This window comes from Nerophis ophidion, linkage group LG09 (assembly GCF_033978795.1).
Source record: "Nerophis ophidion isolate RoL-2023_Sa linkage group LG09, RoL_Noph_v1.0, whole genome shotgun sequence".
NCBI classification, from domain to species: domain Eukaryota; kingdom Metazoa; phylum Chordata; class Actinopteri; order Syngnathiformes; family Syngnathidae; genus Nerophis; species Nerophis ophidion.
The window spans coordinates 20,861,194-20,874,704 of record NC_084619.1 but is presented as its reverse complement, the minus strand read 5'-3'; the positions used below and the strand labels follow the sequence as shown (position 1 = coordinate 20,874,704).

At 43.0% G+C, this 13,511-nt stretch overlaps 1 protein-coding gene across 1 annotated transcript in view; it reads left to right on the top strand.

Annotated features, from left to right (window-relative positions):
* LOC133559130 (glycine N-acyltransferase-like protein 3) overlaps positions 1 to 13,511 on the top strand; it is a 38,833-nt gene that overhangs the window by 15,348 nt on the left and 9,974 nt on the right. The window contains exons 6-7 of the mRNA XM_061910554.1: positions 2,613 to 2,745; positions 13,268 to 13,419. Coding sequence (XP_061766538.1) covers positions 2,613 to 2,745; positions 13,268 to 13,419 — 285 coding nt within the window. The remainder of the gene's footprint in view (positions 1 to 2,612; positions 2,746 to 13,267; positions 13,420 to 13,511) is intronic.

Below are 13,511 nucleotides of genomic sequence, written 5' to 3'. Positions count from 1 at the left end.
TAGTTGTGTCATCGGATTTGCAGCCTCATGTTTTGGACACTCGGGTGAAGAGAGGGGCAGAGCTTTCTACCGATAACCACCTGGTGGTGAATTGGCTGCAATGATGGGGGAGGATGCCGGATAGACATGCAGGCCCAAGCGCATTGTGAGGGTCTGCTGGGAACGTCTGGCAGAGTCTCCTGTCAGAGGGAGTTTCAATTCCCACCTCCGGAAGAACTTTGAACATGTCACGAGGGAGGTGCGGGATATTAAGACCATGTTCTGCACCCCTATTGTCCAGGCGGCTGATTGGAGCTGGGGCCGCAAGGTTTTTGGTGCCTGTTGTGGCGGTATTTCCAGAACCTGTTGGTGGACACCAGCAGTGAGGGATGCCGTCAAGCTGAAGAAGAAGTCCTATCGGGTTCTTTTGGCTCATAGAACTCCGGATGCAGTGGACGGGTACCAACGGGCCAAGCGGTGTGCAGCTTTAGTGGTCGCGGAGGCAAAAACTAGGACATGGGAGGAGGTCGGGGAAGCCATGGAAAACGACTTCCGGACGGCTTCGAAGCGATTCTCGATCGGCATCCGCCGCCTCAGGAAGGGGAAGCAGTGCACTGTCAACACCGTGCATGGTGTGGATGGTGTTTTGCTGACCTCGACTGCGGATGTTGTGCATCGGTGGAAGGAATACTTTGAAGACCTCCTCAATCCCACCAACACGTCTTCCTATGAGGAAGCAGTGCTTGGGGAATCTGTGGTGGGCTCTCCCATGAGGTTGCCGAGGTAGTTAAAAAGCTCCTCGGTGGCAAGGCCCCGGGGATGGATGAGAACCGCCCGGAGTTCCTTAAGGCTCTGGATGCTTTGGGGCTGTGTTGGTTGACAAGACTCTGCAGCATCGCGTGGACATCGGGGGCGGTACCTCTGGATTGGCAGACCGGGGTGGTGTTCCCTCTCTTTAGGAAGGGGGACCGGAGGGTGTGTTCCAACTATCGTGGGATCACACTCCTCAGCCTTCCCGGTAAGGTTTATTCAGGTGTACTGGAGAGAAGGCTACGCCGGATAGTCGAACCTCGGATTCAGGAGGAACAGTGTGGTTTTCGTCCTGGTCAAGGAACTGTGGACCAGCTCTATACTCTCGGCAGGGTTCTTGAGGGTACATGGGAGTTTGCCCAACCAGTCTACATGTGCTTTGTGGACTTGGAGAAGGCATTGGACCGTGACCCTCGGGAAGTCCTGTGGGGAGTGCTCAGAGAGTATGGGGTATCGGACTGGGGGCGATTCGCTCCCTGTATGATCAGTGTCAGAGCTTGGTACGCATTGCTGGCAAGTAAGTTGGACACGTTTCCAGTGGGGGTTGAACTCCGCCAAGGCTTCCCTTTGTCACAAATTCTGTTCATAACTTTTATGGACAGAATTTCTAGGCGCAATCAAGGCACCGAGGGGTTCCGGTTTGGTGGCCGCGGGATCAGGTCCCTGCTTTTTGCAGATGATGTGGTCCTGATGGCTTCATCTGGCCGGGATTTTAAGCTCTCACTGGATCGGTTTTCAGCCAGGTGTGAAGCGACCGGAATGAGTATCAGCACCTCCAAATCAGAGTCCATGGTTCTCGCCCGGAAAAGGGTAAAGCGCCACCTCTGGGTTGGGGAGGAGACCCTGCCCCAAGTGGAGGAGTTCAAGTACCTAGGAGTCTTGTTCACGAGTGAGGGAAGAGTGGATCGTGAGATCAACAAGCTGATCGTTGCGGTGTCTTCAGTAATGCGGACATTGTATCGACCCGTTGTGCTGAAGAAGGAGCTGAGCCATAAGACAAAGCTCTCAATTTACCGGTTGATTCAGAGAAGTGAGGCGCACAGCTCACTTCCAAGGCGACTGAGAATACTGCACGAACAAGGGAAACGACGGGAAAAAGTGAGCACAAGGAGCAGAGGAATACAGAGAGCAAACACAGAGCAATCGTGAGCACAGAGCATGACGTGGCTTACTGTATGCGAACAGAAGATTACACTCTCGCACGGGATAGCAGGTTGAGCAGGCTTATAAAGACAGGTCTGTTCACCAGCCCCAGGTGTGCTGATTGATGATAAATTGCAGCCGCTTGCTGCCGCCGGAGTGACGCGTGCAGGAGAAGAGCGGCCGGGGCCGTGTTCCAAGGTGCGCTCCGCGGGGCTCATTGAAGAGTACGCCGTGACACATTGTGAACTCTCCTAACTGACCTTTTTTGCGTAAATTGTAAATGGGATGTACTTGTTAAGCGCTTTTTACTCCTTTTTAAGGAGCCCAAAGCGCTTTGACAGTATTTCCACATTTGCTCATTCACACACACATTCACACACATTGATGGCGGGAGCTGCCATGCAAAGCGCTCACCGGGACCCATCAGGAGCAAGTGTGAAGTGTCTTGCTCAAGGACACAACGGACGTGACTAGGATGGTAGAAGATGGGGATTGAACCATTAACCCTCAGATTGCTGCCACAGCCACTCTACCAACTTCGCCACACCGTCCCATAATGGACGTGTACTTTGGTAGTTATTCCCCTATATAGAACCACAGGATAGTTCTCATAATTTATTGTTCTTGTGTAACACCTGAGGACAATACATTTTTTTATGGACTGTGCAATTCATTTGCAGGTTGTGACGTTTCTCATACCACCATGTTGAAAGAGGTTGCATCGAACAGAAATGTCAACTGCAAATGTGTGACTGTGACACACCTTCTGTATTTGCCAGGGAGTAGTCATCTGTTCACACCAACATTTGACAGGTGCGTATGAGAATTATACACACACATATTTTACATACGCACATTTTGTACATACCGAAATATTTATCCACCCCTTACGTTTCAGCAACCATGATTATTATTTAGTGTAACATACAGTACAGGCCAAAAGTTTGGACACACCTCATTCATTGCATTTTCTTTCATTTCAAGACTATTCACATTGTAGATTGTCACTGAAGGCATCAAAACTATGAATGAAACCATGTGGAGTTATGTACTTAACAAAAAAAAGGTGAAATAACTGAAAACATTATTTATATTCTAATTTCTTTGATCTGATTACTGCTTTGAACACTCTTGGCATTCTCTCAATGAACTTCAAGAGGTAGTCACCTGAAAGGGTTTTCACTTCACAGGTGTCATAGTTTTGGTGACAATCTACAATGTAAATAGTCATGAAAATAAAAAAAAGTTATTGAAATGAAAAGGTGTGTCCAAACTTTTGGTCTGTACTGTATACAACATGGTAAGAGGTATAGAGGAAAGTTGATATTACTTAGGTCAGTGGATCTCAAATGGGGGTACTTGAAGGTATGCCAAGGGGTACGTGAGATTTTTTTTAAATATTCAAAAATTAGCAAAAATTCAAAAATCCTTTATGAATATGTTTATTGAATAATACTTCAACAAAATATAAATGTAAGTTCATAAACTGTGAAAAAAAAAATGCAACAATGCAATATTCAGTGTTGACAGCTGGATTTTTTTGTGGACATGTTCCATAAATATTGATGTTAAAGATATCTTTTTTTGTGAAGAAATGTTTAGAATTAAATTCATTAATCCAAATAGATTTCTATTACAATCCCAAAAGAGGACACTTTAAGTTGATGATTACTTCTATGTGTAGAAATCTTTATTTATAATTGAATCACTTGTTTCTTTTTCAACAAGTTTTTAGTCATTTTCATATCTTTTTTTCCAAATAGTTCAAGAAAGACCACTACAAATGAGCAATATTTTGCACTGTTATACAATTTAATAAATCAGAAACTGATGACATAGTGCTGTATTTTACTCCTTTATCCCTTTTTTTTCAACCAAAAATGCTTTGCTCTGATTAGGGGGTACTTAAATTAAAAAAAAGGTCCACTGGAGGTACATCACTAAAAAAAAGGTTGAAAACCACTGACTTAGGTAGTCAGTGTACTGTATTGTATGGGAAAAAAATCAAAATATACTGACATCTGAACATGAAAAAAACTGTTTTAAAAAGCCTGCGACACAAGTCAGTACACCTCACAGTGAACAAATTGTGTTCATAGTGTGAATATTTGTTGTGAGCACAATTGTTAGCGGTGCTTTAAAGTTTGCAACCTGCTCAAAGTTAAACATTTTTTTAAATATAACAGGAACATCCATCCATTTTCAATCGCTTATTCCCTTTGTGGTCGCGGGGGGCGCTGGTGCCTATCTCAGCTACAATCGGGCGGAAGTCGGGGTACACCCTGGACAAGCCGCCACCTCATCGCAGGGCCAACAGAGATAGACAGACAACATTCACACTCATGTTCACACACTAGGGCCAATTTAGTGTTGCCAATCAACATACCCCCAGGTGCATGTCTTTGGAAGTGGGAGGAAGCCAGAGTACCCGGAGGGAACCCACACACGGGGAGAACATGCAAACTTTTTTATGGACATGCAAACTCCACACAGAAACATCCCGGGCCCGGGATTGAACCCAGGACTATTCAGACCCTTCGTAATGTAAGGCAGATGCACTAACCCCTCTTCCACCGTGCTGCCCATAACAGGATCACCACCGGCTATTTTGGGTTATCATTTGTGGTAGAACAGAACAAATGTCTAGATTTTTCATAATTACATGATTTATTATCAATATACGCATGATTTCTTAGCATAATACACATGATTTATTATTATATGCATGATTTCTCACCATTTTATACAGTACATGATTTCTTATCATTATATACATGACGTCTTATCATTATAAACAGTAATGAAATGAAATTAGTTTATTTCGGTCATATAATCAACCATTTTGTCACGATCCGCTACACGGATCGTTTATTGTTTTGCCTTCTGATATGTTTTGATCATGTTTATTTCTGGACTCTGCCGATCCCTGTGTTTGAACACTTCCTCGTTTATATTTGGTCACCATGGTAACTTAATTTGCTCCTCCTGCACGGGCTCCTGTCACACCTGTCTGTGATTATGTTTTTTGTATTTAAGTCCACCTGCTCCCTTTGTTCGTCCTTGGTTTGTTGTTTGCTTCATGCAACAAGTCACTTTTGTTTCTTCCTATGTCTTGTTCAGTGCTAAGTTTTATCTTAGCTTCCCGTGCACGCGGCACGTTTGTTTTTGGACTTTGTCACAATTCTAGCTATTATCATTAGCTTTTCGTGCGCTCCGGCACGCCTTTACTTTGCTGTTTGCACAAGTGTTCTTTTATTTTTTGTATATTAAATCAGCTTATTACCCGCAATCCTGCCTGTCTGGGCGTCGTGCACCCAAAGGAATCGAGATGCATCCTAAAGGTGACACATTTTGTGTGATCAATTTAAGAACATAGATTATACATATTATTGATCATACACATACACACACAAAAAGAAAAAGAATGACCGAAAAGGGAATAGGCTCCTAAACATTCACTGAAAATTTGATTGCCTGGAACATCAACACTAAGAAAATCAATAGGATGAAAGTGTCGTGCCTGTGAAACAGGTCTTATGTTTGATCATTTAATGTTTTGTTTTTTGGACTCTTGTTTCCTGTTTTGCACTTCCTGGTTTTATTTTGGTTTCCATAGTAACCCATTAGTTTCCACCTGGTCTCCTATTCACGCCCCGGTCCTCAGCTCTCACACCTGTTTCCAATTACCACAGCTAGTATTTAAGTTATTTGTTTTCTGTTTCTGGGCCTGGGAACTTTACACATCTAAACATGCTGCACCTCCTTCATGTCTTCGAAGACCTTGCGATCCATGCCCCTTGTTTCGGTCACAGTATGTGTTTTGTTTTAGTTGTTCATAGTTCTGCCACAGTGCAAGTTTTTGTTCATGTTTATAGTTAAACTGCCGTTGTGCTAGTCTTTTGTTTTATAGCCAAGTTTTCCGCCCTTGAGCGCGCCATTTGTTTGCCTCTTGTTTTAGTCTGTTTGTTTATTAATCAATAAATATGTACTCACGTTCACGCCTGGCTCGTCCCAAATATTCTCTGCATCGAAGAAGCAATACAAATCCAAGTCACAGTCCTGACAGAAAGTAATCGTTGCTATATTTTGTAATTTTCCATTATTTCACCTTTTAAGGCTTTCTTTAACCTTAACAAAGAACTACATGTCTTCAACTCATCACTGAGCTTGTTCCACCTTTTAACTCCTAAAACTGAAATTCATTTGTATTTTATATTCGTTCTTACTTTACATATTTTAAAAATTGATTCCTCTACTGTAAATTTTAGTTTTGTCCTCTTAATTTAAATAACCTAAGAATACAAGCTGGAAAGCTATTGTTCTTTGCTGGAAACTAAATTTCCATTGATTTTAAAAACACAATATCTGAACATTTTAACACATTATTACTTATGAATAATGGATTGGTAGGTTCATAGTAGCACTATTATGTCTATTTTTGTTTGATAAACTCACAAAATTACTCAGAATATTAAATTAAAATTGATTGTCAGGATTAATAAATCTAGCATTCAGGCTGTCAATCCTAGCTTTTTCCCCCGAAGCGTGTACAAATTCACAGAACCATTCCAAGAGAAGCAACTAACTAATTGCAGTCTTGTCTATGGATGTTCTCATTTATCCAGGAATGTACACTATAGTGCCAAAAGTTTTTGGACACCTCCCTTAACTCACATATGAACGTGAAGTGCCATCCCATTCCTTACCCATAGGGTTCAATATGATGTCGGTCCACCTTTTTCAGCTATTACTGCTTCAACTCTTCTAAGAAGGCTGTTCACAAGGTTGCGGAGTGTTTTTATTGGAATTTTCGACCATTCTTCCAAAAGTGTATTGGTGAGGTCTGATGATGGTTGAGAAGGCCTGGGTTTCTGTCTCCGTTTTAATTCATCCCAAAGGTGTTCTATCGGGTTCAGGTCAGGACTCTGTGCAGGCCAGTCAAGTTCATCCACACCAGACTGTGTCATCCATGTCTTTATGGGCCTTGCTTTGTACACTGGTGCACAGTCATGTTGGAAGAGGAAGGGGCCCGCTCCAATCTGTTCCCACCAGGTTGGGAGCATGGAGTTGTCCAAAATGTTTTGGTGCCCTGGAGCATTAAAAGTTATTTTCACTGAAACTAAAGGGCCAAGCCCAACTCCTGATAAACAACACCACACTCCAATTCCTCCTCCACCAAATTTCACACTCAGCACAATGAAGTGAAGTGAAGTGAATTATATTTATATAGCGCTTTTTTCTAGTGACTCAAAGCGCTTTACATAGTGAAACCCAATATCTAAGTTACATTTAAACCAGTGTGGGTGGCACTCAATGCAGTCTGAAACGTACCGTTCTCCTGGCAACCTCCAAACCTGGACTCGTCCATCAGAAATTTCACGACTGGATTTGTTACACAGGTGGCATCCTATGTCAGTTCCACGCTGGAACTCACTAAGCTCCTGAGAGCGGCCCATTCTTTCACAAATGTTTGTAAAAATAGTCTCCCTGCCTAAGTGCTTGACTTTACACACCTGAGGCTGGGTCAAGTGATTAGGAAACCTGATTCTGATCATTTGGATGGGTGGTCAAATACTTTTGGTAATAAAGTGTATTTTGAAAACACAACACAACGAGGGTGTGCACGGCCAAGTTGGAGTGATGGGGATAAATAATTGGAGGTTTTTAACCAGCTTCTATCTAGATCTGACTATTTAAAGTCCAGCATAAACTGATGAAGCCTACTTGGATGAGAGGCGAAATGTTTTCGAACACAAACTGTACAGTCCAGGTGCGCGATCAGTTAAATGCTCTAAGAATATGTGTAGTCGTGTTGTTACAATAGGCCTTGGCTTTTCAATTACAAACTCATTTGGGCCAGATTTTTAAAACAGCGCTGTCTGGGCCAGACATTTGCAGCAGTCAGCAATCAAACGTCATGACAAATAATACATGAAATCAATGCAATATAATGATACAGCCAGCATTATTTCCAGGCAAAGCCAAAATGTATTTTCATAATCTTTAACTTACCTTTTTTGGCCAACACACAGAAAGTCAAACACAAATACAAATAGACGGAATAGAAATTGAAAGAGTATATGAAACCAAATTTCTAAGTATAATGATTGATGATAAAATGAACTGGAAATCTCATGTAAAAAATATACAACATAAAGTAGCAATAAACACGTCAATAATGAAGAAAGCAAAACATGTTCTAGTCCAAAAATCTCTTCATATTCTCTACTGCTTGCTAGTGTTATCATATCTGAGTTATTGTGTAGAAATATGAGGAAATAACTACAAAAGTACACATCATTCATTAACGGTGTTACAAAAAAGATCAATTACAATAATACATAATTTTGAATATAGAGAACATCCCAAGCCTCTATTCAGTGAATCGAAAATATTCAAATTCCACGACATGGTGAATTTGGAAACAGCTGAAAGTATGCACAAACCAAACTATAATCTGCTACCCAAGAATGCACAACGATTCTTCTCAACAAAAGAGAAGTAATATAATCTTAGAGAAAAATGTCATTTAAAACATTTGTACGCACGAACAACACTTAAGACCTTCAGTATATCAGTATGTGGAATTAAATTATGGAATTAATTAAACAAAGAAATCAAACAATGTACTAAAATAATCTACTTCAAGCAACTCTTCAAACTAAAAGTGTTTACAAAGTACAAACAAGAAGAACCATGATAAAAATTCTGGATTTATTTCATCCATCCATTCATTTTCAAGATAAACTTACTTATCCCACCATATGAAATATAACTTACTTCACAAATTATATTGTATTTATTTGTATTCTTATTACTTATGGAGTATATTGTGAACAAATTAAGGACAGGAAATGAACAAAAGTTTTAGCAACTGTTATGTAAAGAAAAAGGGGTAGAAATAAATAAGCTCTGCTTCTGCCTACTCCTTTTCGAACATGTTGAATAGAGAAACTGGAAATTGGGATGTATCATGCTGTATGCATGCATGTTTGAAACTCAACTCAACTCAACTTTCGAAAGTCTGCACGCTTTTCGACTGCCACCTGAGGTTGAAAACACGCACAGGCATTATCTTTGTTTGTTGTCAGCTAATGACAGCTATGTGGCAAAGTTTAGCTACTAGCGTTAGCTGTCATTGAAAGTATATTCTGCCACAACAACATGACTGCAAATTGTCAGTTGACTGCTTTTGTATGTATGCACGCACTCCTTGTGTGGACGAGACAGTGGTGAGTGACAAACGGCAGACTAAATCCTCATGCTGATGAGCATTTTTCATTCAATGTAACTTAAAATTCTGAAAAATAAAGATATTGTTGACCAGCAAAATAGTTATCAAGTACAGGACCAGGGTTTCCCCTAAATGTAACCAAATGTGGGACACTGCCACAGCAAAATCAGGGTGAGCAGCACTGACAAGGGACAATCACTCACGGTGAACAATGATCCATGCATGTGCAATGGGCAGGGCTGCCATACATAGGAGTCAGATTGGCAGCCGAGAACAGGTGTGTCCAGGTTGTCAATGAGAAACAGACAGAAGAAAAAAAAAAAAAACACAGAGGTCATGAGAGATGGTTAGTGAAATCCTTTTCTATTCCTCCATGAGAACTTGTTTGATAACTTGCACTCATCCACATTCCTCCCACTTGAGGATTGATTGATTGATTGAAACTTTTATTAGTAGATTGCACAGTACAGTACATATTCCGTACAATTGACCACTAAATGGTAACTCCCGAATAAGTTTTTCAACTTGTTTAAGTCGGGGTCCACGTTAATCATTCATGGTAAATGAAAGGATGCCCAACAGGTGCTCCATTGGATCCAGGTCTGGTGATGTACTTGACCAATCCCTCACCTTCATAATCCTCAGCGAGGCACTTGTTATCTTATCTTTGGGCTCCTTATCATGTTGGGTCACATGGTTGTTATTTTAAAATGTCACATTACCTATAAAAATAATGTGTCTGTCAGTGAACTAGTAGTGTTGTCCCGATACCAATATTTTGGTACCGGTACCGGCACCAAAATGTATTGCAATACTTTTCTGTACTTTTTGATACTTTTCTAAATAAAGGGGACCACAAAAATGTGCATTATAAGCATTATTTCAGCAAAAAAAATCTTACAGTACCTTAAACAATGCCACCTGCTCAGTGGCCTTGTGGTTAGAGTGTCCGCCCTGAGACCGGAAGATCGTGAGTTCAAACCCCAGCCGAGCCATACCGAAGACTGTAAAAATGGGATCCATTACCTCCCTGCTTGCCACTCAGCATCAAGGGTTGGAATTAGGGGTTAAATTTTAACTTTATTGCAAGTTTGTCCTTAAATAAAATAGTGAACATACGAGACAGTAGAGAACTTTTCTTTTAGCAGTAAGTAAGAGAACAAAGGATCCTAATTAGTCTGCTGACATATGCAGTAACATATTGTGTCATTTTCCGTTCTATTATTTTGTCAAAATTATTAAAGGACAGGTGGTAGAAAAATCCTGCACATTGGAGTTCAACCCAGTGGACGAAAGGGTAACCTCCCTCCGCCTTTGGGTGGGGGGACGGGTCCTGACTGTTGTTTGTGCTTACGCACCAAACAACAGTTCAGAGTACCCAGTACACTCGAGAGAGTACTGGAGAGTGCTCCCTCGGGGGATCCCCTTGTTCTGCTGGGGGACTTCAACATGTGGCAACAACAGTGAAACCTGGAGAAAAGTGATTGGGAAGAATGGCCGCCCGGATCTGAACCCGAGTGGTGTTTTGTTATTGGACTTTTGTGCTCGTCAAAGTTTGTCCATAACAAACACCATGTTCAAACATATGGGTGTCCATATGTTCACTTTGCACCAGGACACCCTAGCCCGCAGTTCCATGATCGACTTTGTAGTTGTGTCATCGGATTTGCGGCCTGGTACTTTCCAAAAGCGGTATCGTATCGAATATGATTCATTAACATCACGGTCAGTCAGAATCGGCAACCAGACATCAGGCACAAAGGTTCAAAGCATAGGGACCCCCCAAGGCTGCGTGCTGAGCCCCCTACTGTACACCCTCTTTCCACACGACTGTGTGGCCTCCCAAAACAACACCAGTATCATCAAGTTTGGAGATGATACTACGGTCGTCGGACTGATCACCGGTGGGAGCTGAGGCAGCGTACAGAAGTGAGGTAGCGGAACTGGTGGCCTGGTGTCAGGATAATAATCTCTCCTTGAACACAGACAAGACCAAGGAGATGATTATTGACCCACGGAGAAGGAGTGCACAGTACACACCTTTGTACATAGGGGGGACAAAGGTAGACAGGGTGAAAACCTTTAAATTCCTCGGGACCCACATCAGCGAGACCCTCACCTGGGATTACAACACCCAACAAACAATAAAGAAAGCCCAGCAGCGACTGTACTTCCTAAGAAGGCTGAGAAAATTTGGTATGCCACCCACAATTCATCAGCAACTTCTATAGAAGTACGGTTGAGAGTGTCCTTACCAGCTCAATAACGGTCTGGTATGGAAACTGCACTGCTAAGGACAGGGAGGCACTCCAGCGAGTGATTAAAACTGCTCAGTACATATCAGGAGCAGCCTTCCCCTCACTACAGGACATGTACTTTACCAGGGCCACCAGGAGAGCACACAACATCATAAAGGACAGTACACACCCCCAGCAGAGTCTCTTCAGCCTCCTACCATCAGGCAAACGATACAGGAGCATGAAATCCAGGACTACGAGACTGACAAACAGTTTCTACCCACAGGCCATCAGGCTTGTGAATGCTCCTTTTTACTTCGTCTTTTTGAACAAGACAGGTACCTTGACCACCCCCGAACTGTGAACCATCACTGTAGACACTTTTTACCTTTGCTCACTAAAGACACTTTAACTGCTGCTGTGACCCAAGGTCACCTCCATATTTATACTGTTGACTGTCAATCAGAATGTGCAATAATGTTATGTACTTACTGTGCCTTGTATATACATTTTGATTTTTGATTTTTTTAATTTTTTAGCTAAGTACCGTGTGACTTGTTGAAGGGTAAAGCAAAGTAAGATTTTCATTGTTCGGTAAACTGTCTGTTTAACTGTGCATATGACAATAAACAATCTTGAATCTTGAATCTATACTAATACCAGTATACCGTACAACCCAATGTCTCTCAGTGAACCACAGTGTTGGCAGCACTCATGCATTACCAGACCATGACGTGCACCATCACCATGCTTGACTGTTGGAAAGACGCAATCATTCTGGCACTCACTTGTCCATCCATCCATCCATCATCTTCCGCTTATCCGAGGTCGGGTCGCGGGGGCAACAGCCTAAGCAGGGAAACCCAGACTTCCCTCTCCCCAGCCACTTCGTCTAGCTCTTCCCGGGGGATCCCGAGGCGTTCCCAGGCCAGCCGGGAGACATAGTCTTCCCAACGTGTCCTGGGTCTTCCCCGTGGCCTCCTACCGTTTGGACGTGCCCTAAACACCTCCATAGGGAGGCGTTCGGGTGGCATCCTGACCAGATGCCCGAACCACCTCATCTGGCTCCTCTCGATGTGAAGGAGCAGCGGCTTTACTTTGAGTTCCTCCCGGATGGCAGAGCTTCTCACCCTATCTCTAAGGGAGAGCCCCGCCACACGGCGGAGGAAACTCATTTCGGCCGCTTGTACCCGTGATCTTATCCTTTCGGTCATGACCCAAAGCTCATGACCATAGGTGAGGATGGGAACGTAGATCGGCCGGTAAATTGAGAGCTTTGCCTTCCGGCTCAGCTCCTTCTTCACCACAACGGATCGGTACAACGTCTGCATTACTGAAGACGCCGCACCGATCCGCCTGTCGATCTCACGATCCACTCTTCCCTGACTCGTGAACAAGACTCCTAGGTACTTGAACTCCTCCACTTGGGGCAGGGTCTCCTCCCCAACCAGGAGATGGCATTCCACCCTTTTCCGGGCGAGAACCATGGACTCGGACTTGGAGGTGCTGATTCTCATTCCGGTCGCTTCACACTCGGCTGCGAACCGATCCAGCAAGAGCTGAAGATCCCGGTCGGATGAAGCCATCAGGACCACATCATCTGCAAAAAGCAGAGACCTAATCCTGCGGTTACCAAACGGGAACCCCTCAACGCCTTGACTGCGCCTAGAAATTCTGTCCATAAAAGTTATGAACAGAATCGGTGACAAAGGACAACACTCACTTGTGTTGCAAGCTATTACGACAATAATGGATGCGTGTAGTAAATACACGCATGGCTGTTGACGTGTGTGGGGTGTGCTCACTTCTCCATATTTTCTCGCTACTTTTAGTAACCTTTTATATATTTTTGTTCGTTTTACAGTCAGCTGGAATCCAGGATTTCATCCCTCGATTGTTCCCACGCTGACCTGGTAAATCGCACATGGAAGTTGGGTGGAACTGAACAAACCAAGGACAATGTCACATTCCGCATCAGCAACTTCCCATCATGTTGCATCACTGATTACCAGGGTCGGCCTGAGAGAATTTAAGGGGATACCTTTAGTCAAAAATGATTTATGGGGGGTCATAAATCAATGATTTATGAGGGGTCAAGGTCAAAGGGC